A 26,255-nucleotide genomic window follows, 5' to 3' on the forward strand; every position below is an offset into this window, starting at 1 on the left:
GCTGCGTGGCAGGGCCGGCACCCGGCCCACCATTCTCCGGCGCTGGGCGGCCAGGGGACAGGGCCCGCCCGGAGCGCCCACGCCCGGGAGTGCCCCGAGGGCGGCGCGGCTCCACCTCTGCACATTCCGAGGGTCGGGGGCTGGCAGCTTCTCGGTTTCCTCATCTGGGAAATAGGGTAACACCGTCTAGTCTGTAAAATGGGTCTCTCCGGCGGTCTAGGGGCCATCTCGCAGGGAAGTCGTGAGCGTGCAAAGACTCTTTGCTACCTTCAAACGTCTGTGCAGATCCACATAATTAGGCTCTTAACCGGACCAAGACTGTCACCACCTACCGCAGTCTCGGGCCCCTTCCCCTAAACCCGGAGTTGTAGGGCGTGGAAATTCCAACTGTCTGCCCCGGGATGCCCCCTGCCGACCTCTCCCAACCGCCTCACCTGGCGCCCGGCCACGTCCACTCCAGCCACCTGGCTTTCTCGCCAGAAGCCTAGCCCCTCCACGCCTCAGGGCCTTTGTACCTGCTGTTCTCCCGGCCTGGAATGCGCCTCCTTCGACTTCTCACAGCCAAATCCCACCGACCTCGAAGAAATGACACCCCCTCCAAGAGGCTTTTCTAGGCCCCTCCCCTACTCCCTACGCCGGCCACGATGTGACTGTTGGGCAGGGGGGAAAATCAAGCGGCGGCTACACACAGTGGGGCCCCCATCCCTTTGGGCTCAGTGCCCAACCGTGGGGACCACACCGTCAACTGGAGGACCTTGAACACCCGCTCCACCCGGGTCTGTGCAGACACACCGGCGGGCGCGGGGCCCGCGTTTCCACGCAGATTCTTCACGAGGGAAACTCCCGTGGGATGCACGGTGAGGTTTGCGGGTAGTTTTTTTTTTTTCCTGTTTATTAAGTTCCTTCCATTTGCCGTTACTATTTTGTGTTCACGTTTTAAAAATATTCATAACGCCAAGCCTTGACAAACACGCCTCAGCATTTCCTTCCCCCGCCGGGCGGGGCGGGGCGGGGCGGGGCTGGCGCGTCCAGTCCCGTCCGGCCGCAGGGTGCTTACGCGGCGCACGTCCTCCAGGCCGGGCGGAGGGGGGAGCCGGGGAGCGAGAGGCCCCGCGAGGGGAGCGGCGCTCGCCCAAAGGCGCGCCAGCTTCGGGGCTGGGCAGCAGGGCGAGGAGGAGGTGGTCAGAGGCTGTGAATCCTGTGGACTCCACGACCCCCCCTTCTGCTATTGGGTTAGCCAAAAAGTTTGTTCGGGTTTTTCCGGAACATCTTACTACGCCGCCGGCCGGCTGCCATCATTGCATTTAATCACGATAATCGCCAACTTGCGGCGAGCGCTTAGTCTGGGTCCCGCTTTGGCTGCGCCTCTCATCTCATTTACTTCTCAGAACAATCCGTTTTTTAACCCATTTTACAGATAAAGAAACTGAGTCCCGACGAGCTAGCGACTCGACCAGCCCTCCGGCCGGGGCAGAGGTTGGATTCCTGTCGCCGCGCCGAACCCCCTCCCCTTCGGTACGGCCCCGGGGCGGGGCCTCGGCATTCTCTCCGGATGCTCAGCCGGCGCCGACCCCAAAAGGAAATGTGCGGCGGAGGGCTGAGTGAACCCCGGGCCTCGCCCCTGGCCTGAGCAGGGCGGCTCGCTTTCCACTCCCTTCGTCTTTCCCTCTGTGAAGGCTGGAACCTGGCTGACTGTGCCACTGAGGGTCAGGGGAGCTAACGCGGGGATAGGGCACTGGGCACAGGGCACTGGGCAGCACTGCTGCCCCCCTCCCGTCGCTATTCCCTTCACCTCCTACTCCTACCCTCCCCCCCTCACCCTCCATCGTCTCCTCCGAGCCTTCGCTGGTGCGGGTCTCCTCCCAGCGAGACCTGCCCTCTTCTCACGCTCAGCGGTGCACTTTCCGCCGGGGCGGAGTGGATGCGGAGTGAGCCCAGACGCCCGTGCAGTGCGGGGGTCTGGGGTCTGTGGGGACAGTAAGGTGGGGCGGGTTCTTTGGGTTTCCTCAGGAAGGAGGGGAGTCCACACCCAGCTGCTCTCTCTCTACCCTCTCTACTACAGCAGGTGGGGGGTCGCCGTACCCGTATAGTTTATTTTTATCTGTTTCATAGGTTTGCGCCCCAGGACGGATAAAGTCATGGGGACTGTGAGTCGAGAAACACTAGGACTCAGCCGGGGTCGGTCTGGCAATTATGGACAAGTGTCTTGTTCATCTAGCACCTCAGCTTCCTTCTCTGCCAAATAGGGTTGGTAAGGGTCCAACCCAGGCAAGTGGGTAGGGGGAATGCCGAGCAGAAAGGCCGGATGCCCTCCTCCCAGGCTCCGAGACACACCGTGGTGCACATTCCGACAGAGCGGGGTGGATGCGGAGTGAGTCAGGACGCCTGTGCAGTGCCGGGTCTGGGGTGTCTGTGGGGATGGAGTTGTGGGTGGAAGCTTCTGGGGAGAGTAAAGGTGTCAGGCCACTCCCAGCCTGAGGGGCTGATGAAGCATCTAGTTAGATCTGAACCTGGGGGCTGGGAGGACCAGAGCTACTGGGGAGGGAGCAGCCCTTTTGGAGGCGTCCCTGTCTGGATATGACTGACCTTGGCCTGACTTCATCGCTAACGCCTTACCCAGGCCCAGAGCAACCCTTAGCTGGCCCTTTGGTCCCCTCCCCTCCTCACCTTCCTTTACCCCAAGTTCTAAGCTCCAGACTTGCCTATTGGTATGACCAGCCCGCCCGTTCTTCTGGGGAACTCCCAACAAGGTTGCAAGTCTCTCGCTTTTGCATACACTGACCCCCCCCACCCCAACTCCCGGCATGCTCATCTCTCCCTTGATTGCTCTCCCTATGTCTATTCAGCTTTCAAAATATTGTCCCGGAGTTTATCTTCTGTGGGCCTTGCCTCATCGGTTGCAGGTGTGCCTGACGCACACTTCGGCTCGTCAGTGTTTTGTTGTCATTCACTTAGGTTCCCCCCAACCCAGTGTGAGCTCCTAGAGAGCTGACATCTTTAATTCGAGACTGTGCCTCCCTTCCCCAGGTCTAGCACAGGGCTGGCGCCCAACTAATGCCTACAGAATTGACCAGAGGGGTGGGCAGGGGGTACAGCTGGGGGCACCTCAGGGAAGCAAAAAAGGGGTCTCCCGTTTCTCCGCTACCTGGCCCCCATTCATCCTATCTTTCAGTTCGCAGGGGCCCCATCTTCTCCAGGGACAAGCCGGGAGAAGGAGGTTGGGCGGCGTTCTAGCCCAGGTACCTCTCCACCGTTGCTCGGGTGAGCCAGACCTGTCCCATCCCGTCCCTCTTAGAGGGCCCCACTTGTTTCGTTGCCCTTTTAAGAAAGAGGAAATTCTTCTCATAAACAAGCGCCTCAACCGGAGCGCGGAGCCCAGCTGCCTGCCCCGCCGCATCCCCGGGAAATCGGGAGTGCTTCCAGGCACAGCGCCCACTCCAAGCTCAATCTAGGGGAAAGGGCTGGCGGCCCCTCATCGCCGACGCTCGCCACAGCTCAGGGGCTGGGGTCCAAGGGACGGGAAGAGGCAGGAGGGACTTGGGGGAGCCTAGAAACAGCCCAGGGAGCGTCTGTAAAGTGCAGCCCCTTCAAGGGGCGAAAGGGCGCCGGGCCGCTCCCTGCGGCCGAGGGGGTTCCCCGCCCACAGAGCTCACCCCACCTTCCCGCCTGGGCGGATTCCGACGCCCCCGGGCGCGAAGCCCGAGTGACAGCCTCCTCCTCTTTGGAGGCGGGGAGTACCGGCGCTCGGGATCGTCCCTGTCCCTAGGGGGAGCTGGGAGTCAACGCCCAGGGAGCGTTAACTGCGCGGCTTGGGAGTCCCGGTCGCCTGGTCCCCTGGGGAGATGGCAAAGGAATTGGGCCTGAGAGGCACCGACTCTTGGGTTCCTTAGGACTTGGCGCCCTAAGAGGGGAGAACCGCGCTTCTGTTTTCCTGCCTGGAAAAGGGGTTTCAGGTGGAACAGAAAGGCTGAGGCCACTCCAGCGAGAGTGGGAGCGAGGCAGACCTTCGGGGAGGGGGACTATTCTTGATGGTTCAGGGATTTTGTGCTTTCCTGTTTCCATTTCCCTGCTCTTTTGGATAAGAAGTGAATTAGCATTTATTTATCGTTTTCAGACTCTATTTTTAAAGTACCAGTTTGGAGCCTGTGTCCCACCCCCAATTGGGTTGGTCTGTCAGGTTACTCCTATAGGTGCTCAATAAATACTTTAGGAATGATTTTTTTTTTTAAGTCTCAAGTGCCAGGCTCTGTGTTAAAGTGCTTTATTTACCTCCGCTGCAAGGTTGGTGTCCCCATTTTATAGTTGAGAACACTGAGATCCGGAGGTTAATCACTTGTCCAAACTAGGAGACAGCAGGTCCCTATGGAACCAGGGGAACCAGGGTTGGCCTGCTTCCAGAACTCCATCTTGCTGCCTCCACACACCACCCCCGACCCCCACTGGTCCAGCAGGCCAGTCTGCCCCACTCGTTACACCCTCGGCCATGCCCTGGGTGGGAGCTCATCCAGAGGTCTTCTCCTGATCCTCTTCAGGAAGCCCATACAGAAAGTGTTGGTGGGAACCGTGGGCCAGAAGGGTGGCTCCATGGGTGATGAGACAGGTCCAGGTCTGGAGGAGGGGTGACCATGAGTAGGGGAGAGGACAAGACCTTTGGGGAAGCCCCAGTGCATCCCCCCACTAAGCCCTCCATCTGTTGTCTCTTCTCCTTGCCTCCCCCATCCCCAAGGCGCCCGCGGACCCAACAGTACCAGGTAGATGGTGAGGCCCAGGTAGACTGCGGCCAGCAGTGCCACAAGGCTGAAGTAGGCAGGGTGGGGTAGGCTGGGCAAGTAGCTGACCACAAAGTAGAGGTTAATGGCACAGATGAGCACCATGATGGAAGAAGTGAAGGCCTTGCTCACCCTTGGGGACGAGAGGGAGGCTCAGGATTGGCTGCATCTCCTCCAGTGCCCACAGCCAGCCTGGAGCTAAGGTGGGGGGTGGATACACGAAGCCAGCTTCCCAGGGCTGTGGGCCCTGGGGCAGACCCCTGGCCAACTTCTGCCTCCTGGGCCCTCCAGGCACCACACTGGCAGGATTTGGCAAAAGCAGAGTCTGAGGTGAGGGGGAGGAGCTCAAGCTCTAGAAATAGCCCCTGGCCCAGGATTCTAGTCCTGGCTCCTCCACTTGCTAGCTAGCTGTGTGACCTTCGGCAAGTTTCTTAACCTCTCTGACCTTATCTGGGTAGTGGGAATAATGGGACTTCCTACCTCTTGGTGGTTGTGAGGATCAAGTGTGGTAATGTAAGTCCAGTGCTGGGGTTGCGGAGTACTCACAGGCCATTGGTAAACTCCTGCATCAGGGCGGGCATGCTGGTGAACGTGAGGATGGGCAGCACAGCGAAGGGAAGCTGGGGAGAAGCGGGAGGAGGGGGCTGAGGGACCCTTGCCCTTAGAATACAGTAAGGAGGGGAGGAGCAGGCCGGGGCTCCAGTCACCCTCTGCCTCACTGTGCAGCCTTGGGAAAGCCTCCTAACCACTCTGAGCCTCAGTTTCTCCACCTCTCTGCCTTCCAAGGTTGTAGGGGCTCGAAAGCAGGAGAAAGTGTTTGGGGGCTCTGGCCCCAGGCTGCCTGAGCTTGTATCCCAGCTGTGCCACTGGTCACTTAACTGCACGCATCAGTTTTCCCATCTGCAAAATGGGGATAGTGGTGGTTCCTACCCCCTGGGGTGGCTGTGGAGAGTACATGAGGCTTGTAGATAAGGTGTGTTTAGAATAGCGCCTGGGATGCAGGGGAGGCTCTGTAGCGGGATTGCTGTGGTTCCTGTTTGGCTCCACAGCGGGAAGGAGGTGATAGGGCCCGCAGGCTCACCAGCAGGCTCTGCAGCACGTTGAGCAGGTCGTTGAGGCCTGACAGGTCCCGCAGGTCCCTGAAGACTGCCACGAGCACGGTGGGCAGGATGGCACAGGAGCGAGTGAGCAGGACTCGGGCGAAGCGTGACCACCGCAGCTTCAGGAAGCCCTGGGGGGTGGGGTGGGCACCTTGGTGGCGGGGTGCAGGACTGTGTTCCAAGGGAGGGACCCTCTATCCTCCCTCAGCCCATCTCATGCCTGGAGGAACACTCTGTTTCTCCATCTTTGAAATGGGGGCAGCTCTGTCCATAGTTGGTGGTGAGGGGATAGATGGGGGGGAAATTAGGGGGGGTTCCCCTCCTTTAGGGGGGGTTCCCCTCCCACAGCTGATTGCTGAAGACTAAACCGTGTTGGAGAAAAGGCTTCTATTAGTTCTGGGTTTGCAGTTTCGGGCCTCATCTCGCTGAATCTCAGTTTTCTCATCTGTAAAATGGGGCTTATAAGGGCACCCGTTGGGCTGCCTTAAGGATCAAGGAAGCGGATGTCCGAGCCCCGAGTAGTGTGCCTTGCCCTCAGTCCCCTGCCCGCCCCGGCCCGCCCCAGCCCCACCTCCATCACAAACTGTCCCGCGTAGGTGCCGGTCATCGTGGAGCTCTGCCCGGCGGCCAGCAGACCCACCGCCCAGATGTAGAGGGCTGCGGGGCCAAAGAGGCAGCCTAGGATCACGCCCTGGAGGGAGGGGTGTGGTCAGAGCCATGGGTCCGCCCCTTCTCGCGCAGACGCTACCTCTGAGGTGGGCGTGGCGAGGAGCCCCGCGGGATTGAGCCCTTCCATACCCGCGCTGCCTCGCGCTTACTCCTTGGTAAATGTCCACCGCCACTGTAAGGTTGTTCCTGGGGAAGATCTTGGCGTAGTCGTGGAGGCTGCTGTTAGCACAGACGTTGAACTGCGGGCACCGGGCAGTAGGAAGGAGATGTGAAGCGCACACTCAATGTTGGAAAATCAGACCTCCAAGCCTTGACCAAGGATTGAAAACTAGTGGCCCGCGGGCTGAATCCAGCCAGACATATTTTGTGTGACTAACACATTTTTTTTTTCTTTAGTGTGAATGGTTGACATTTACAATTGAGAAGATTTAACATGAGACCCTGGTTTCCAGCTGCTCTTGGATTGTAAGAGCTGGCATTACCACAGAGAGACAATTGGCTGGCAGGGACTCAGGCTGCCCCACAGGCCCTTCTCCCTTACCTGGGACCCCCTTCCCACAGCTCTGTGACTCGGCTGGTCTCGAAGGCAATGTGTGACTATGGTTTGCCATCCTATTTAGACCTCTCTCCTTATGCTAAGGAGCAGAGACCCAGGGAGGGCTATGACCTCACAAGGTCACACAGCAAGGCAGTGGCAGTGCCCATGTCCCCGGAGGCTTGGCCAGTCTGTCCCATCCCCACCCCACCCCGTCAGCGTTCAGTAAGCGCCCAACACTGGCTAGCAGTTGTTAGAGCCTTGGGACAGAGACTCACTCAAAAACTGCGACAGGCAGAGTCCCAGATCCCAGAGAGCCAGGGAGGAGCTGGCCGGCTCCTTCGCCTTCAGAGCCCGCTCAAATGTCACCTCCTCCAAGAGGCCTCTCCTGACCACCTGGCCTAATGTAGCAGTCCCTCCCTCACCACACCCCCAGTTATGTTTCATCACCCCCTTTATTTCCTTCACAACATCGTTCATATTTTCCTTTGAAACCGATCAACTGATTGGTTGATTTGTTTCCTGTTTGCTCACTGCCTCCGAATTTAACCTGCAAGAGGGCAAGGTCTCTATCATTGGCTGCTGTATTCCTAGGGCCTAAGACACCGGCTGATACATAACAAATGCTCAATAAATCTTTGCTGAATGAATGACAGTTTATCTACTAATAATGAAGATTATCACTAGAAACTCAAGGAAAGAAATTGCCTGCCTGCATATTCCTGACCCCACGCTCGTGCTTAGGCAGGCAGCCCCCTCCCAGAATGCCCTCCCTACAGTTTGCTGGGCAAATCCTGCCCATCCTTCAAGGTGCAGCTGGAATGCTGGATCCTCCAAGACTCAGCTCCTCCCGCCAGTCACCTCCCCTGGACGTCTGTGCCTTGTAGCCCCTGGCGTGGGGCTGACCGCGTGCAAGCCTACATGCGTGTCTCCCCAGTGGGGTGGGGAAGGGGCTCCCAGCCAGAGGCCAGGGTCGCAGACTCCCTCCCCTACCAGTGCCTGGAGTACAGGACAGAGACTCGAAGGGCTTAGCTGCACTCTTTGGAGTCCCCAGCAAAGCCTGAAGGGCATGTGGGCATGGGGTGTGCCTCACCGCAGCCTGGTTGGTTTGCTGGTAGAAGGCTTGCCCAAAGACAGCCACAACAAAGAGGTTGATGAAGAAGGAGACAGACAGTGCGATGGCGGCTTCAATCAGGAAGTACATGTTGGCTTCTCGGATGTCTGCCCTGCGGGTCCGGTCTATCTCTCGAGACTATGAAAGTCAAAGGGAGGGAAGCACCGAAGTCCCTGAGTCATCCCAACATTCTCTACCCTCACACCTCTACCTATGTTCCCCCCAAACCCCAGTTCTTTCTAAAGCCCCCTACATGGCTGTCTGGGATAGGCCTTTGTTTCTGCCTCAGGACCTTTGCACTTGCCAGTCCCTCTGCTTAGAATCTCTTCTCCCCTGGTCTTCCTTCCCATCCTTCATGTTTCAAAGGCCTTGGCTGACTCCTTTTCTAAAGGAGCCCCCTCCCCAGTCATTCTCCATCATACTTCTCTGTGTTGTTTCCTTCAGAGCACCTTTCACAATCCATTTCTTTCCTTTATTGTTTACTTGCCCATGGTCTGTCTCTCCTGCTAGAATGCATGCTCTAAGAAGGCAGAGGACTTATCTGTCTCTTCATCACTGACCCCCAGCTCCCAGCACACAGTAGACCCTCTATTATTACATATTGAATAAAGAGTGATTCACTTCCCTCCTAAATTCACAGAGTTGGGAGCCAAAAGGGCGGGGCCCCAGCCTTGGGGGCGGAGCCGGTGTGGCCCTTAGGGAGAAAGCATGTCTCCCTCCCCTCCAGTCTGCTCACCTTGACCAGGGCTGAGTGCAGGTAGATGTTGTGGGGCATGATGATGGCGCCAATGATGCCCACGGCCTGCAGCAGCTCGGGCTGGCCGCAGCCAGGGCACGAGGGCAGGAACAGGTCCCGAAGAAGTGCTCCCTGAGCAGGACGTGCCACCACATACTGTGGAGAGGAGCCTCGGTCAGGCTCCACCCCACCCCTGAGCAGCCATTCTCACCCTCTACCCCAACCCTGGCCACTAGGGAGCGTGGCTAAGGTCCGCTCCCTGCTCCTCTCAGGCTCTGCATGGGGCGGAGTGGGGTGGCCTTGGTGTGGGGACATGGTACTGGTACGGCTTCCCACCTCATAGCCGAAGGTCAAGGCCATAATGGTAATAAGAAATCCAAAAAAGGCTTCCAGCTTCCGCAACCCTAGGGGGAGAACAAAGGGGCAGAACCGAAAAACCAAACAACCAAAATTATAACATAAACAATTATTAATGGCTGGTATCTTGAGCACTTTGTTCCAGGCACTGTGCCAAGTGCTTAACATATAGCGCTCGGTGCAGCCCCACCACAGCCCTGTGGCCTCTGTGCTACTATCCACGTGTTATAGATGAAGAAACAGAAGTCTAAGTAACTTGCTCAAGGCCGTACAGTCAGAGTGGGGCTGCTAGGAGCACTTCTCCCAATTCAGCAGAGCATCAGCTCCTACATTCATTGCCAGTCCCCCCCCTCGCCAAGTCCCCTATGGGATGAGAGGCACACCCACCATAGTTATCGAGGAAGAGGAAGAAGAATGTGTCCACGATGGTGATGAGGACACCACCCCAGAGTGGGATTCTGAAACCAGAGTGGCCTGCGTCAGCCCCGCCCGGTCCAGGAGTCTGGAACTCCCTCCTCAGGGCTGGAGACTGTAGAATGTGGCTTCCTGGGAGCAGGCACTCAAATGGCCCCAGACAGCTAAGGGAGAGGGGAGTGGGAGTGTGCTAGAGATGGGAAAATGCCACATACACGCTAGGAAGGGCCAAGCTGTGTGGAGGACCAGCGTGGTAGGGAGCTTGGGGCTGCAGTCCTGAAGGCTGCATGGTGACCGACATCTGTGTGATTTGAGACAAGTCACTTTACATATCTGGGTCTCCACTTCCCCATCCGGCAAATTGGGCAATAGCTCTGAGTCAGAGGTGACTGGAGGATGAAATGGACACAGGGAAATAGAAGGCCTGGGGAGGAAGAAGCCGCTGTTCCCAGCCCTGGACTGAAGAGCTGGGGCCCCTCCAGAGTACCGTCCAGCTGAGAGCAGATTGAATGCGATAGCTGTGCCAATGACTTCCTGCATGTCTGAGCCCACGATGGCTAGCTCGATGGTCAGCCAGAGAAGGGTGCGGGGCACCTAGGGGGAGGTAATCCCGTCATTAAGGCTGGACCAATTATTTGTCTGTTGTCTCAGACCTACACTGACTGACCTTTCTGTACCCGGCTCTATACTCCTGGGCTGGAAGCCTGCAAACTACATTTGCAAGTCTGCCTTGCCAGCGGGCTTCCAGTTAGGTTTTCATGGTGTAAAATTAATCAACAGAAGCCTCAATTAAATAGAGTCGGGAGATGAGAAGGGGAAGCTCCCACGCCCTGCGAAGATAGCAGAGCCCAACAGGAAGAAGAAAGACTCCTCTTCATTCCCGGCAAGGACTCAGCCACTGAAAAGCCATGGACTCTTTGTTGACTATCGGCCTCCCAAATTCCCTTTCCCCTCCATAAAAGTGTTCTCCTTCCTTTGCTGTGCGGAGACTTGCACGTGGCTCCCCATGGCTTCAGACTCCCCAGTTATGATTCTCTCCCCAGTTATGATTCTCAACCCATCTTTGTTGGAGAAGTATCTAGCAATCTATTTGTTTTAGGTCAACAGTAGGAAATAGTTAAAGGAAATGGAAAGGCAGGGAGACATCATTTTTACCCCCCCCCCCTTCTGGAGCTCGCACCAGCAAGGGCACCAGGCAACATGGGCTCCAGTCAGCAGTAGCGGCAATGCCTCTAGAAGCTTGGGTGCGAATGATGGCCCCTGGGCTCCTGTCCAGCAGCTTTCTGATCTCTGGGTAACACCTCCTTCCCTTGCTCCTCCAGCTCTTTCAACACCTTCGTGACTGCATCCCTGCATTAGATACCTTTGAAATATCTAGTGGCGTGATTTCTGTTGGCCTGCGTGGACACTGACGGCCAAGTCCCCGGTGCCCACCCCAACCAATGCCCTCCTGTTTTTCACCTTGGGCAAGTCACCTCTTCAGGTGCTTCCTGTCCAGGGGCACCAAGCTCACCTTAGGGTAGTAGAGATGACAGACTTCGCCCAAGTCCTTGCCTGTCACCACGCCCAGCCGGGCAGCAAGTCGCTGGCAGAGCAAGCCCAACACGGTGGCCCACAGCAGTACCCAGAGCAGCTGTGAGAAGCCAGGAAGAGGCCGTCAGCCAGAGGGACCAGTCTGATAAGCCCTGAGCTGCTGGGACCCTCTAACCAAGGACACCCTCTGGGGAATGAGTTGGGGAGATGGAGCTAGAAGACACCCCCCCACTCCCGCAGGGCTGCTTTGGGGACCCTTTTGTGGTCCATTTGAACTTAACACCTGTTCCCAGGAACACTGGCCATGAAGGCCACTCTGGGGAAACGTGGCAAGCTGGGGGTCTCCACCCACTTAGCCTGGTCACCCCCTCCCCACCGTGCCCCGACTCAATCACTTTGAATCCAGCCACAGCCCCGGCCTGAAGATCCGACTCGATGTTTCCTGGGTCCAGGAAAGCAATGCTCATAAGGAAACCGGGCCCCGTGAAGGCCCACAACTTCCGCAGGCTGAACGTGCCCTGTGGAGGGAAGTGGAGTGAGGGGTCTTGGACACAGGCTTGGGGGCCGCTGGCCATGGCCAGCCCCCAGGTGAGCCCCTCTGGGCTCATGGGCCCAGGCTGGCCAGCCCTGCCCTGGGCCATGGAGCTGCCACCCTGGGGTGGGGGGTAGTGGAGCACAGGGGGTGGGAGGAACTCAGGATTTGCTGAGTCACGGCAGATCAGCTTTCTGGATCGGTCAGGTTCTGTGGTCTACACTTGACTAGCCTGCCTCGGGCAGGCCCTGAGTCAGCAGATCCTCAGAGCCCAGAGGGGAGCTTTCCTGGGTCAGGCCTCCCTGCCCAGTCCCTTCTCAGACCACAGGGCCTCCTCTCTGGAGTCCACTGAGCCTAGGGTCTCCCCACCCCCATTCCGGGGGTTAGCCTAGCAGCCTGGGCATCTGCTAAAGATTCTGGGAATGCAGGGTGATAGTCTCTTAGAAGCCAGCCGGCAGGCTCCACGTCTCCCGATGCCCTTGTCTGTGTCCTTTCCTTAAATGTTACAACAAATCCTTGAGGCTCCAACCGGAATTCACCCCAGGTCCCTTTCCCTTCCTAGGAAAGCTGAGATTCATCTAGAAAGCCACTTGATAATTTTTAGACAAATATTAAGTGCCCCAGCTAAGCACTGGGGACAGAAGCAGGGAGGCAGCGGTTGCCGTTGTCCATCAAGGCTGCTCAGAGCTGGAAGGGACCCCTCTCCCCCTGTGAGATCCCATGTGGTCTTGTCCATCCCGAAAGACCCCAGGAAGTTTCCAGCATCCTCACCGGTTCTGCATCTGGGATGAGGATCTTCTTGCTCAGGTAGGTCCCTCCGGGAGGTTCTTGCTGTAACCCCGGGTTGGGTGGGCTAGAGATGGAACCATATCTGGTCCTGCTGAGCTTTGGGGGGCCTGTGTCACCTGCAAGGGGCCCCATGAGCCTTGGTGAGTGACACGCCTCTTTCTGGTGGCCCAGGATTAAAGCCATCTGTCCTCTTCCCACACCTCCTCTTGGCAAAGTGGAGAAATGAAGGCCCAACTGAACAGGAGGCCTTGACTCCCATCTTGGGTCCACCGCCTCCACCCCGGACCAAACATTACAGAAGATGTGTGAGAAGCGGGGCCTTCATGATTACCCTCCTTCCGTGTGAGTGCAGAGATTCCCAGACCCAGATCTCTCTCGTCACAGAGGATGTGGAGAGGGACGTGGGCTCTGAGGAGGGAAAGCTGACCCCACCGTGTGTGCCCCTTGGCCTCATCCCTGCCACCTCCAGCAGCCAAGGAGGCCCCAGGGGTTCCAGACCCACAGAGATGAGGCAAGGGGGCACTCTGCCCTTGGGGATGTGAAGAACCCAGCCTCAGGCCGGTGTCCTTGCCCCCCTGACTCCCCCCCCACCCCCATTCAGACTCTGTCCCCGGAGGGGGCCGCTCACCTGTCATGAGGACCGCAGACTCAGGCACTCTGCACAAGTGATGTGCTGGGCAACCCTTCTGGCTACGCTTCCTCTCTGGGTACTGCTGAGTGTGTGAGTCCACACCCTCTTACCCATCCTCAGCTGAGCTGGGCTGTTCTCACACGCACGGAGCCTTGTGAAACACTTTCCAAGGGCAGAAGTGGCCAGCTCTGGTGCAAGGGTCTGGGTGACCACGGTATGGCCATTTGCTCCCCTCCTGGCCTGAGTCCCACAACTCCTATGGCTCCCTTCCAGGCACCCCGAGTTCTGTGCCTCCCAAGTTAGCTCTGATTTCAGACACTTCCTGCCATTTGGACATTCATGTCTAGATCACGTGACTGCCCCCTTCCTCCACCTTCTCTCACCCTGCACAATCAGACCCTTCTCCTTTTCATTCTTGAGTCCCATGGCCAGTGGTTGGCCTAATGGGAGGAAGGGAGTTCTGATGCCTACCTCGACCTCAGTTTCCCACTGAGTGCCTCAGAGGGAAAGACCTTCCAGGCACTGCCACAGGGACATGCATTGAAGATTCAGGCCAAAGAGATCCTCAGAAGAAAGGGGCACTGGAATTCTGGTCCTTGTTCTGCCAGCGATCCACTTGACATTGTCACCAGATCATGTCCTGTCTCTGATCTTGTTTCTTCTGTTAAAGGAAGGGCTCAGACTAGCTAAGTGGTTAAAAGTTTAGGTGTCCAAGGAGGCCAGGCAGGTAAGATGAGCTATGAGACAGGTTGGGAATGAGAAAAATAGTGCCAGCTCAGGACTGAATGACAAAAGATGCCAAGCCTCCGCTGTGGGGGGGGGGGGGTACGGTAATAGGGAGTGGTGGACTGTAGCAAAACAAAGGTCATAAACTCTGTCTGAAGAGGGCAGTGCTTACAGAGTTCCAAACAACTGTCATGTGGAAATGTGGGTCCACTGTCCTCATGTCCTCTGACTTGTCAAGGATGCTGGAAAATGTATGCAACATATGCTTTTTGAATACTAGGCTACAAGGTTTTGAAAATATTGTGTAATCTAAACATACATTTCTATGGGCTGGGTTCCACTTGAGGGTGACCAATCTATTACCTCTAGACCGTTCCAGCTCCCAGTCTCTTCTCCTTGCCAGCTGCCAGCTCCTTTATCCCCCCACTTACCTCCTTCAGAGTCTTCTCCCTGCCATGCCCTGCAGCCTTTCTTTTCTGCCAAGAAGATTCAGACCTTGAATTGTCATGGGGTTTCCAACTCCAAAGTCTGCAACTTCAGGACTCAGAGAAAATTGGGGCAGGTTCTCACATCCAGACCTGATCTGGGATATGATGTATCCCCACGTTGAGTCAAAAACTTGAGCCAAAGCTTAGGAAACCAGGATGGGGGGAGGCAGCCAATCTCCTGGCTCCTTGTTGATTGAAGAGGCTGGAGGGACAGGAGAGATGTGGGTGCGGGTAGGGGGGTGAATGGCGTGTCAGAGAGGAGGGAACTGCACTGGGGTTTGTCGCTCGCTGTGCAGTCCTGTTGCTCGAGGTATGGTCACCATCCTTGACCTCTAGGGTTTACACAGGTTTGCAGTCGCTATCTTGGACTCACGTGGTGGTGGCTGTGGGGTGGGGCTGGGGTAGGATGCTGTGATGGTTTCGTTTTTTGTGTCAGTTTGACTGGGCCATGGGGTGCCCAGTAATTTGGTCAAACATTCTGGGTATGTCTGTGAGGGTGTTTTTGGAAGAGATTAATATTTTAATCAGGGCTTCCCTGGTGGCGCAGTGGTTGAGAGTCCGCCTGCCGATGCAGGGGACACGGGTTCGTGCCCCGGTCCGGGAAGATCGCACATGCCGCGGAGTGGCTGGGCCCGTGAGCCATGGCCGCTGGGCCTGCGCGTCCGGAGCCTGTGCTCCGCAGCGGGAGAGGCCACAACAGTGAGAGGCCCGTGTACCGCAAAAAAAATATACATATATATATTTTAATTAGTAGACTAAGTAAGTCTGATTTCCCTCCCTAATCGTGTATCATCCAACCAGTTGAAGACCCGAAGAGAACAAAAGGCTGAGTAAGGGAGAATTCTCTCTCCCTGAGGACTGCTTTTGAACTGGGACACTGGTCTTCTCCTGTCTTCAGACTTGGGTTGGACTAGAATTTACACCACCGGCCCACCTGTTTCTCAGGCCTTCAGACTCGGACTGGGATTATATATGCCATTGGCTCTCCAGCTTGCAAATCTAGAGATTCTTGGCCTCTATCCTCACATGACCCCATTCCTTATTATCTATCTATCTATCATCTATCTATCTATATCTATCATCTATATTTTCATTGGTTCTGTTTCTCTGGAGAAACCTGACTAAGACAGCATCCTGTCTTCCTCTTTGCATCTTTTGTGGGGCCTTCCCTATAGTTAGGAACTCGGTGAGTATAACTGATTAATGACTGATCGATACCCTCCACAACCTCTACCTTACAGAGGAGGCAGTGTGTGTAACGGTTAAGAGCAGAGGTCTCTGGGCAGAGTGTCTACATGAGCCAGAGCTCCAGAAATCTGCATAGTCGTCCCCTCGGATCTGGAATTGTTGCTGAATATTAAACCCTGCATGCGTGCAGTGAAATTGCATGAAGGCCAATCTGCTCAAAATGGATCACAGACTCAAATGTAAATTTAACACTAAAGCTTTTAGACAAAAAGTAGGAGAGGGAATTCCCTGGTGGTCCAGTGGCTAGGACTCAGCGCTTTCACTGCTGTGGCTTGGGTTCCATTCCTGGTTGGGGAACGAAGGTCCGCAAGCCACTTGGCGAGGCCAAAAAAAAAAAAAAAAAAATTGGAGAAAATCTTCAGGATCTAGAACCAGACAAAGATTCATTAGACTTGACACTTACAAAAGCATGATTTATAAAGGGAAAAATGATGAATTGGTCCTCATCAAAATTAAAAACTTTTGCTCTGTGAAGGACCCTGTTAAGAGAATGAAGAGACAAGCTAAAGGTTCAGAGAAAATATTTGCAAACCACATATCTGACGATGATGATTAGATAACAAAGGATAGGGCTTCCCTGGTGGCACAGTGGTTAAGAATCCGCCTGCCAATGCAGGTGACACGGGTTCAAGTTGCCATGGAGCAACTAAGCCAGTATCCAGAAATAGGGAAATCTCTTAAAACTCAAGAGTGAAAACACAAACAATCCAATTAGAAATGGGCAGGGAGTTCCCTGGTGGTGTAGTGGTTAGGATTCAGTGCTTTCACTGCTGTGGCCTGGGTTCAATCCTTGGTAGGGGAACTGAGATCCCACAAGCCTCGCGGCGTGGTCAAAAAAACCAATCCAAAACAAAACACCAAACAAAAAAGAAATGGGCAAAAGTCATGAACACACATTTCACCAAACAGGATGTACAGATAGCAAACAAATATATGAAAAGATGTTCAGCGTCATTAGCCATTAGGAAAATGCAAATTAAATCATAATGAGATATCACTACACGACTAGCAGAATAGCTAAGATAAAAAATAGTCCCAATACCAAATGTTGGTGAGGATGTGGAGAAACTAGGTCGATCACTGATATGTTGCTGGTGGGAATGTAAAATGGTACAGCCACTCTGGAGATAGTTTGGTAATTTCTTTAAAAATTAAAGATGCAGGATCTTCCCTGGCGGTCCAGTTGTTAAGACTTCGCCTTCCAATGCAGGGGGTGTGGGTTCGATCCCTGGTCGGGGAGCTGGGATCTCACATGCCTCACGGCCAAAACAACAAACAAACATAAAAAACCCCATAAAGCAGAAGCAATATTGTACAAATTCAATAAAGACTTTAAAAATGGTCTACATCAAAAAAAATCTTAAAAAAATAAAATTAAACCTGCAACTACCATAGGATTCAGCAACTGCACGCCTGGGCTTTTTTTTTTCCCCCAGAGAAATGATGACTCATGTTCACACAAAAATCTGTACACAAATATTTAGAGCAGTTTTATTCATAATAGCTCGAACTGGAAACAACCCCATACCATCCTTCAACGGGTGAATGGTTAACCAAACTACGGGACATCCATACCATAGAATATACTATGGTACTCATACCATATACTATGGTATACATTTATCCCAGAGAAATTAAAACTTGTGTTCATACAAAAACCTGTATATGAATGTTTATAGCAGCTTTATGTCTAATAGCCAAAAACTAGAATTAGTCTAGATGTCATTCAACAGGACAATGGTAAAACTAACTGCGGTACAAACCACGGATTACTACTTAGCAGTGAAAGGAACAAACTACTGATACCACAGTAACTTGGATGAATCTCCAGGAAATCATGCTACGTGAAAAAAGTCAATCTGAAAAGTTTACGTTTTACTATTACATTATATAACATTTTTGCAATGACAAAATTTTGGAAATGAAGGTCAGATTTACTACTTTTATCCTTTTGCTACTAAGTCGCAGCCAGTAGAGATGGGTGAGGTCGGGGGTGGAGAGGGATGTAGGTGTGATTCTGAAAAGATAACTTGAAGGATCCTTGTGGTATTGGAACTGTTCTGTACCTTGACCTTGGTGGAGGATACACAAACCTACGCATATGACAAACTGTACAGAACTTAATACACACACATGAGTACAAGTAAAACTGGGGATATCTGAAAAAGAGCAGTGCATTTTGTTAAGGTCAATATGTTGGTTGTATTCTTTTTTATTTTTTTAATTTTTTAAATTTTTGGCTGCATTGGGTCTTCGTTGCTGCGTGTGGGCTTTCTCTAGTTGCGGCGAGCAGGGGCTACTCTTCGTTGTGGTGCATAGGCTTCTCATTGCGGTGGCTTCTCTTGTTGCAGAATACGGGCTCTAGGCGTGCGGGCTTCAGTAGTCACAGGATGTGGGCTCAGTAGTTGTGGCTCATGGGTTCTAGAGCACAGGCTCAGTAGTTGTGGCGCATGGGCTTAGTTGCTCTGTGGCATGTGGGATCTTCCCGGTCTGGGGATCGAATCCGTGTCCCCTGCATTGGCAGGTGGATTCTTAACCACTGAGCCACCAGGGAAGTTCTATCCTGGTTGTGTTGAAAGTGGAGACTCAAACAGATACTTGTACACCTGTGTTCAGACCAACACTTTTCACAATAGCCAAAAGGAGGAAACCACTCAAATGTCCATCAACAGATGAATAAATGAATGTGGTATATCCATACAATGGAATATTATTCAGCCTTAAAAAGAAATGAAATTCTGATATATTGCTATCATATGGATGAACCTTGAAAACATTATGCTAACTGAAATAAGCAGTCACAAAAGGACAAATTTTGTGTGATTCCACTTATATGAGGCAAATTTATAGAGACAGAAAGTAGAATGATAATTACCAGGGACCAGGGGATGAGGGGGGGAAAGGGGAGTTATTATTTAATGGGTACAGAGTTTTTGTCTGGGATGATAAAAATGTTCCAGAAACAGATGGTGGTGATGGTTGTTGGTTGTACAATAATGTGAATGTACTTAATGTTGCAGAATTGTGGTTAAAAGGGTACATTTTATGTATATTTTACCACCGAAAAAAGTGGAAAAAATCCTGGTTTTAATATTGAATTTTTAAAAAATATTTAATTCTATTTATTTTTGGCTGCATTGGGTCTTCATTGTAGTGGCTTCTCTTGCTGCAAGCATGGGCTCTAGGCACATGGGCTTCAGTAGATGTGGCACGCGGGCTCAGTAGTAGTGGCTCGTAGGCTCTAGAGCACAAGCTCAGTAGTTGTGGCGCCCGGGCTTAGTTGCTCCGTGGCATGTGGGATCTTCCTGGACCAGGGATCGAACCCATGTCCCCTGCATTTGCAGGCAGATTCTTATCCACTGTGCCACCAGGGAAGTCCCTGTAATATTATATTATATTAACATTTTGCAAGATGTTACCAATGGGACAAAGTGGGTAAAATGTACATGAGATCTCTCTGAATTATTTCCTACAACTACGTGTGAATCTGCAATTATCTCAATTTTTAAAGTGAAGGAAAAGTCTTATTGAATGAATATTATACTTTAATAAAATTGATTTAAAAAAAATCCACCAGGGAAATTCCCTGGTGGTCCAGTTGCTAGGACTCAGGGCTTTCACTGCTGAGGGCCTAGGTTCAATCCCTGGTCGGGGAACTAAGATCCCACAAACCATGTGGCGTGGCCAAAAGAAAAAAAAATCCACCAGAGTCAGAGTCTCTGGAATCAAATGGCCTGGGTGTGAATCTTTCTTACTAGCTCGATGACTTGGTCAAGTTTCTTAGGCCCTCAGTGTCCTCACCTGTGAAGTAGGGGCGATGAAAATACCCCGAAACATTTGTGTGAGGCCCAAGAAATGCGCCTAGCACGGCGCAGTTAGTTGCTTTTGTAAATTGGGTTCCAAAATGTCATTGGTCACTGTCAGTTCTTCAGAACTCCAAATACATTTTCTGTTAAAAACATTGCTGCACATGGTGGTTTAATTCTTAGTCTCATCCACCAGAGGCTTTGGATGCAGTGTAGCTCAAACATGGGGCATTTGTGATGACTAGATAACAAAGGATAGGGCTTCCCTGGTGGCACAGTGGTTAAGAATCCGCCTGCCAATGCAGGTGACACGGGTTCAAGCCCTGGTCCAGGAAGATCCCACATGCCATGGAGCAACAAAGCCTGTGTACCGCAACTACTGAGCCTGTGCTCTAGAGCCCGCGAGCCACGACTACTGAAGCCCATGCGCTTAGAGCCCGTGCTTTGCAACAAGAGAAGCCACTGCAATGAAGAGTAGCCCCGGCTCACTGCAACTAGAGAAAGCTCGCATGCAGCAACGAAGGCTCAATGCAGCCAAAAATAAATAAGTAAAATAAATAAATTTATTTAAAAAAATAACAAAGGACAATTCTGATGCAATATATCTTAAAACAAAATGGGGAAATGATCAAACTAAACAAGAATGGTTTTTTTAAAAAAATTATTTATTTTATTTATTTATGGCGGTGTTAGGTCTTCGTTGCTGTGCACAGGCTTTCTCCAGTTGTGTCGAGCGGGGGCTACTCTTGGTTGTGGCGTGCAGACTTCTCATTGCGGTGGTTTCTCTTGTTGTGGAGCACAGGCTCTAGGTGTGCGGGCTTCAGTAGTTGTGGTACGCGGGCTCAGTAGTTGTGGCTCACAGGCTCTAGAACACAAACTCAGTAGCTGTGGCGCACAGACTTAGTTGCTCCGTGGCATGTGGGATCTTCCTTGATCAGGGCTCAAACCCGTGTCCCCTGCATTGGCAGGAGGATTCTTAACCACTGCGCCACCAGGGAAGCCCCCAAGAATGAGTTTTAGTGGGAATGCTGGTGTTGGGGAAACAGCAGATTTAACCAAAAGAAGGGAGGAGCACGACAGAGATTCAGAAGGTCAAATCTGCACCTTCCAAGGGCATTATCAGCCCTGTTTTTTAATTTTGTTGTCAAATGTCAAAATGTAAGACTCTCTTTTTAGGGCTCCATTGATCTATAGCATTGCTCTTAGTTTATTTGCTTGTATTATGGCTTCTGGTGGGAAGAAAAAGCGCAGAAACAGGCAGGCATTCAAGTATTTGCCTAACCCACTTCCAGGGCCTCTTAGGCTCCCAGACAGAGGGCAACACTTTAGTTGCGTTCTTGTCAGGACAAGACCATCTTGTCCTGAACCCCTTGCAGTAGCTCAGACATTCCATGCTCCCTCCCTCTCATCTCCATGCCTTGGCATATGTTGCTTCCTCCTCAAACAACTCTGCCTGGCAAACAGCCTCTTGTCATTCAGGATTCAGTTATGGTGTGACCTCTTCCAGGAAGCCTTCCTTGATTTCTCCAGGGCTAGACTGTATGCTCCCATAGCACAATGCCTTCCCTGTCTACCCCGGCAATTCAAAGCACTGAAGCAGCTGTCAGTGACAATGCAGTAGGGAATGGGGCAGTGTCTGGGTACCTGGGGAAGGGGAAAGACAGTGTACAGTCAACACTACTCTGGATGGATCTAAAGCAGGACGATGCCTCTTCTCTGTTCTGGGATCTGTCTCCAGAGAGCCACCTCTGATCTATTTATCAGAGTGGATTCACATATAGCCTTGAGCCAGGCTCCCTGGGTCTAAATCCTGGTTCTGCCACTAACCAGTTGCGTGGCCTTGACCTTAGCCTTTCCTTCATCTGTAAAATGGGTGTAATAATAGAACCCACCTCATAGGGGTATTGTGAGAATCACATGACTTATGTGTAGAGGGATTAGAATAGTAAGTGCTGCATAGGGCTTGCTCTTATTATTACTATTCCCTTCCCTTTGCCTCCCTGGGTTCTCAACACTAGATCAAGTCACATTAAACACTCTAATATTGCAGGTAGCACTTTGCATGGTCTACACTCACACATTCATCCACGGGAGCCTTGGCTGATGTCTCTTTCCTTCTGAATGGACTCTGTGTCATGCAGGTGGGGCTTGGTCTTGATACCCCCACAGCATCCCCACACCCTAGTCCAGTGCCTGGCATGTCACGAGTGCTCAATCTTTGTTTTTTCTTTGTTCAGAGACATATATAGCTTAGGACTATGGAGCAAGGAGAGGGGGGTCATAGGAGTTCTGGGGACAAATGATACGATCTAAAAACAAACTGGTCTTGAAATGGATGTCACAGAGCAGGCAGGGAAGTGGCAGACTCCTTCTCAAGTCACATGATGCAAGAGCGCTCAGCAGGGGCTTCCCTGGTGGCTCAGTGGTTAAGAATCCGCCTGCTAATGCAGGGGACATGGGTTTGAGCCCTGGTCCAGGAAGATCCCACATGCCGCGGAGCAACCAAGCCCGTGCGCCACAACTACTGAGCCTATGCGCCACAACTACTGAAGTCCATGTGCCTAGAGTTCGTGCTCTGCAACAAGAGAAGCCACCGCAATGAGAAGCCTGCGCACCACAAGGAAGAGTAGCCCCCACTCGCTGCAACTAGAGAAAGCCCGCGCGCAGCAACGAAGACCCAAGGCAGCCAAAAATAAATAAATAAATAAATAAATTAAAAAAAAAAAAAAGAGCGCTCAGCAGAGGAAGGATATCCGTGGGTTGGATGTTAACTGCCGTCCCCTCTTCCCCACTGCGGCAGAGTATCAGGAACTGGAGGGAACTCTCAGGATCTCTACAGGAACATTCTGGGTGCATTGGGCTGAGTCAAACTTGGTTTCAGTTCTCCATGGATGAGGAGAACTTGCCAGGGCCTAGGAGGCCCTTCAAGACCCCGCCCTCCCTACCTCAAGGTGACTGAGCACTTTCATCGCCAGCTTCTCCTTCATCACTCCCCCACCCCGCCCCGTGCCACTGTGCATCAGCCTCACTGGCCTTCTGTCCCCAACGTGCCATGCTCAGAGCCTTTGCACTAGCTGTTCCTTCTGCCTTAAAGGCTTTTCCCACAGCTCTTCACAGATCTGACTCCTTATCATTCACAACCCAACTCAACTGAGATGTCAGAGAGGCCCTCCCTGAAGTCTCCACCCTCAACTCTCCAACCTTGAGTCCCTTTCTATCCATGACTTGGCCTTGTTTTCATAAATGTCTGAAATTTCACATAAGAAATTATCTTTTGTGTTTATCATCTGTCTCTCCATGCTATCTACAAGTGCCATGAGGCTAGGAACTTGGTCTCGTCCCTGCTGATCTCCCAGGGCTCAGAACCATCCTGGCACATGGAAGGAGCCCAATATTTGTTGAGCTGATTGCCTGATTGAATGAAAAGACCTTATCCTCTAGAGCTGTTGCTGTCCAGTCTGGTAGCCACTAGCCACATGTGGCTATTTAAATTGAAATTAATTAAAATTAAAGTAGGGACTTCCCCAGTGGTCCAGTGGTTAAGACCCTGCCTTCCACTGCAGGGGGTGCGGGTTCAATCCCTGGTCAGGGAACTAAGATCCCACATGCCATGCCATGCAGACAAAAAAATTAAAGTAGAGCTTCAGTTCCTCAGTCACATTAATCACATTTCTAGAGCTCAGTGGCCACATGTGACTAGTGGCTACCATATTGGACATTGCAGATAGAGCACATTTCCATCATTACAGTCTTGTAGATACTGGCCCCTATTGTCCGCTAGAGTGCAAAGCTTCTCTGGAGGCCCTCACCTCTTAGCTGGTGGGAGGAATGAATAGATGGAAGGATGGAGCCTGCCGGCCCATTACCACTTGCCTCAGGGGAGGGTGCCTCCTCTTTGTTACTGAGCTGCGGCCAGTATTGGGCAGGAACAAGCCACTGGCCAGAACTGTCATTAAGCAAGGAACCTAAACGAGGTGATGATTGCCTTCCATCCTATTGCTAACTGGGCACCCTTCACGCAGTTTGGGGGTTCCTGCGTATAGTGGGAACCGGGAGGAAGGAGGTGGAGTGTGAGAGCTGGAGTTGGGGTAGGGAGAGAGGGTTTGGAAAGCTTCGGGGGTGATGAGCAAGGTCAGTGGTGAACACATCGACTGTTTTTCTTTCTTTGGCGGGAGCGGGCAATTATGCTAGGTGGAATCTATAATGATTCTGTGCGCCAAAAGCCCCGCCCATCCATCGCGGCTAACCTCGTGACTAAAAGTGGGGGTTCTTGGAATCCAACGTCCAGGTTTGAATCCTACTTCCCACGTGTTTACTCTGTTACTCAATCTTTTCGTACCTCTATTTTTTTATCTGTAAAATAGTGATATTGATCATAATAACAGCTAGGAAGAAAGGCTGAAAATCGCTCGATAAACCCTGTTCACGGTTCCTATGCTAAGCCCGAGACACGAGACGCTGGTCAGAGAAGGATCCGGCTCACAGCCAAGCCTCGGGAGGGCCCCGTTTATTCCCATTAAAACCGCAGGCAGGAAAGCGCGCCTCCCGGGTGCCTCCCGCCCGCGTGCCGCCCCAGCCCAGTCCGGATGCCTTGTCTTCCTGCCTCGCCCCGGCCAGCTGGGCCCCGGGGGAACGCCTTGCTGCCCGCCTAGCCCTCCTCGCCCTCGAGGCCCTCCGGCTCCAGCTCGTGGAAGGGGCAGGGCCGGTTGGAGGAGCGCAAGGACGGAGTGGGCGGGCGTCGCATCGCAAAGGGGCCGAAGTACTCGGCGGCGAAGGTGACCACATCGGCCGGCTGGTGTAGCAGCAGGAAGAGCAGGAAGTCGGAGATGAGCGCCTGGGCCTCGGGGTGCTGCCGCAGATAGCTGTTGTGGCTGAGACGGAGCTCCTCCTGGAGGGGTCCGAGCCTGAGCAGGACCCGGGACTCCCGCGCCCCAGGAGCTCCCCTCCCCTTCGCCCCGTGGAGGGCTTAGGGACGCTGGAGTCCCCTAGGCCCTAGGGATGATGCATTTCAACCGGGCAGAAAAAGTGATCAGTAAGGGTGGAGTGTACGCCCTGGGCAGGGGGATGGGGGGATGGGGACCTCAGGCTGGCTGCAGCCCCTCCTCACCTTCCGGTCCACGAACTTCGAGTAGAGCTCCAAGTCCTCCTCCCACACCAGGGGTTTCTTCTCAAACACTGGGTGAGGCTCAATATCATCTGGGGGTGGGTGCGGATGGGAGGAAGGCTGCGTGCCTATTCCGACCCCAGAACCTTCCTCAGATACAGAGGGATGCCCAAGAACACCAGTTCTGGGCAGGCTCAGGTAAAACCCCAGGGTTCTGGCCATATGGGCGAAGTTGCTGGAGGGGGTTCCCAGCAAAATGATCGTCCCTGAATTGCCTTGGAGACCGGGGCTGGAGAGCAAAACTTCTCCATCTCATCCCGGGCTCCGATCCGGGGCCATGGCACACTCAATCCACCCATGCACCCTGGAAGGCTCCAGGTTTCCTCACCTCGCCTTCACTCTCCCACCAGCCAGGGGCTTCACTCACCCGCCTCCCTCAAGGTGGGCACCTTGGTGATCATGCAGCACCCCGGGGAGCCCACCTGGATCCTCTTGGCCAGGTGCCTGGAGTGCAACAAAGAAGAAGGTGTGAGTCTTCCTAGACCAGCCCACTCCTTTGAAGGGTGTTCTGGGGGCCTCCCTTTACTGCTGTCCCCCTCCTCCCCTCCTCCACTTGTCTTTGAGTTCCAGGGTCCTGTTCATTTCTAGATCCCCAGATAATGTCCCCTGCTTTTCAAACTGGGGACTCTTCCTACCCTGGAGATGTGTGCACGTGTGCAAGACTAAATTTAGAGGTGTGAGCGCTAAAGGAATCACAAGGGAATTCCCTGGCAGTCCAGTGGTTAGGACTCCGAGCTTTCACTGCCAAGAACCCGGCTTCAATCCTGGTCAGGGAACTAAAATCCTACAAGCCATGGGGCGTAGCCAAAAAAATTTAAAAAAATAAAAAGAATCACGAGCCTCCTGCTATGTGATACTCAAAATAGAAACAAGTTAAATTATGAAATAAGGAAAGCCCACAACGTTCTGATTACTTTTTTTTTTTTCTACTATAGTGATTCTGTCAATACCTCTTTGGAAATTTCAAGAAACAAATGCTTCTCCCCCTCCCGAATTTTCTCAGGATTTGGTGCCCGCACTTTTCTGGCGACAGCTTGGCAGTGTGCTGGGGTGCTTCTCCCAGCCTGCTGATTTTATCAAGTGCTGAGCTGTTCAGACTTGGGTGTTTTTCAATTTTACACCCACACCCGTGGCAGCTGCTTTAGCGACGCCTTAGGCCCTGTGGAGTTGACCTTGACTTCCTCAGCCATTCAGGGCTCTTCGGTGAGGTTTGGGAGGCATTGTGAAGACCGGGAGAATGAATGCATATATGCAAAAGGGTGAATGAGTGGAGAAAGCAGGGGCACTCAGACCTCCACAGCAAGTCTTCCTGGTGGTGTCCCCAGAAACAGGACTCTCCCTTTGCCCCGACCCAGCCCAGGAGGTTGAGCTCCCATGCTTGTCCTCAGTACTGCCCCTTTTGCCCCACCGTCAGTAGCTCACCCATCAGAGAGCAGGTAAAACTGGCAGGACACGGGGATGCCCTCTTCCGAGTGTACAGTCTGCTCCACAATGAACGCTTCCACCTGCTGATGGCCCACCTGGATCGTCTGGGAGCCCAGGCCTTGCTGGCAGCAACCAAAATGAAGGGAGGGAGGTGAGGTGGATTCCCACCGGGGCCTCCCCACACATCTCACCCTGGCCCTTCTCTCCAGGTTATAGCTT

At 53.1% G+C, this 26,255-nt stretch overlaps 2 protein-coding genes and 2 long non-coding RNA genes across 9 annotated transcripts in view; 2 read left to right on the forward strand and 2 right to left on the reverse strand.

The window, feature by feature from the left end:
- LOC137226228 (uncharacterized) lies at positions 1-4,265 on the forward strand. Of its 3 annotated transcripts, none has more exons than XR_010944253.1 (4): positions 1-857; positions 1,418-1,515; positions 2,113-2,371; positions 3,173-4,265. It is a non-coding gene; the product is annotated as an uncharacterized lncRNA (long non-coding RNA). The 3 variants fall into 3 exon arrangements; XR_010944254.1 differs by lacking the exon at positions 1-857 and adding an exon at positions 1,086-1,232; XR_010944252.1 differs by lacking the exon at positions 1-857 and having other exon boundaries at positions 1,086-1,515.
- Positions 4,246-13,287, reverse strand: SLC11A1 (solute carrier family 11 member 1). Of its 2 annotated transcripts, XM_067740606.1 has the most exons (15): positions 13,177-13,286; positions 12,531-12,664; positions 11,623-11,745; positions 11,208-11,327; positions 10,182-10,288; positions 9,668-9,738; positions 9,260-9,327; positions 8,924-9,079; positions 8,167-8,325; positions 6,688-6,777; positions 6,441-6,560; positions 5,851-6,000; positions 5,316-5,389; positions 4,749-4,902; positions 4,246-4,608 (listed from the first exon to the last, which is right to left on the reverse strand). In XM_067740606.1, exons 1-15 carry the CDS (start codon positions 13,181-13,183, stop codon positions 4,501-4,503), a joined length of 1,641 nt encoding a protein of 546 aa, XP_067596707.1. In that variant the 5' UTR covers positions 13,184-13,286; the 3' UTR covers positions 4,246-4,500. The 2 variants fall into 2 exon arrangements, with proteins under 2 accessions (XP_067596707.1, XP_067596708.1); XM_067740607.1 differs by lacking the exon at positions 4,749-4,902 and having other exon boundaries at positions 13,177-13,287.
- Positions 12,025-26,255, forward strand: part of LOC137226230 (uncharacterized) — a 22,785-nt gene continuing 8,554 nt past the window's right edge. The window contains exon 1 of the long non-coding RNA XR_010944256.1: positions 12,025-12,566. This is a non-coding gene — a long non-coding RNA (uncharacterized lncRNA). The remainder of the gene's footprint in view (positions 12,567-26,255) is intronic.
- The window catches only part of CATIP (ciliogenesis associated TTC17 interacting protein), a 6,077-nt gene continuing 3,764 nt past the window's right edge, over positions 23,943-26,255 (reverse strand). For all 3 annotated transcript variants that reach the window (XM_067740605.1, XM_067740604.1, XM_067740603.1), the window contains 4 exons: positions 26,034-26,158; positions 24,979-25,055; positions 24,555-24,643; positions 23,943-24,335 (listed from right to left, as the gene is read on the reverse strand). In XM_067740605.1, coding sequence (XP_067596706.1) covers positions 24,096-24,335; positions 24,555-24,643; positions 24,979-25,055; positions 26,034-26,158 — 531 coding nt within the window. In that variant the 3' untranslated portion in view covers positions 23,943-24,095. The remainder of the gene's footprint in view (positions 24,336-24,554; positions 24,644-24,978; positions 25,056-26,033; positions 26,159-26,255) is intronic.

The sequence above is a fragment of the Pseudorca crassidens genome, chromosome 6, assembly GCF_039906515.1.
Source record: "Pseudorca crassidens isolate mPseCra1 chromosome 6, mPseCra1.hap1, whole genome shotgun sequence".
Classification (NCBI taxonomy): domain Eukaryota; kingdom Metazoa; phylum Chordata; class Mammalia; order Artiodactyla; family Delphinidae; genus Pseudorca; species Pseudorca crassidens.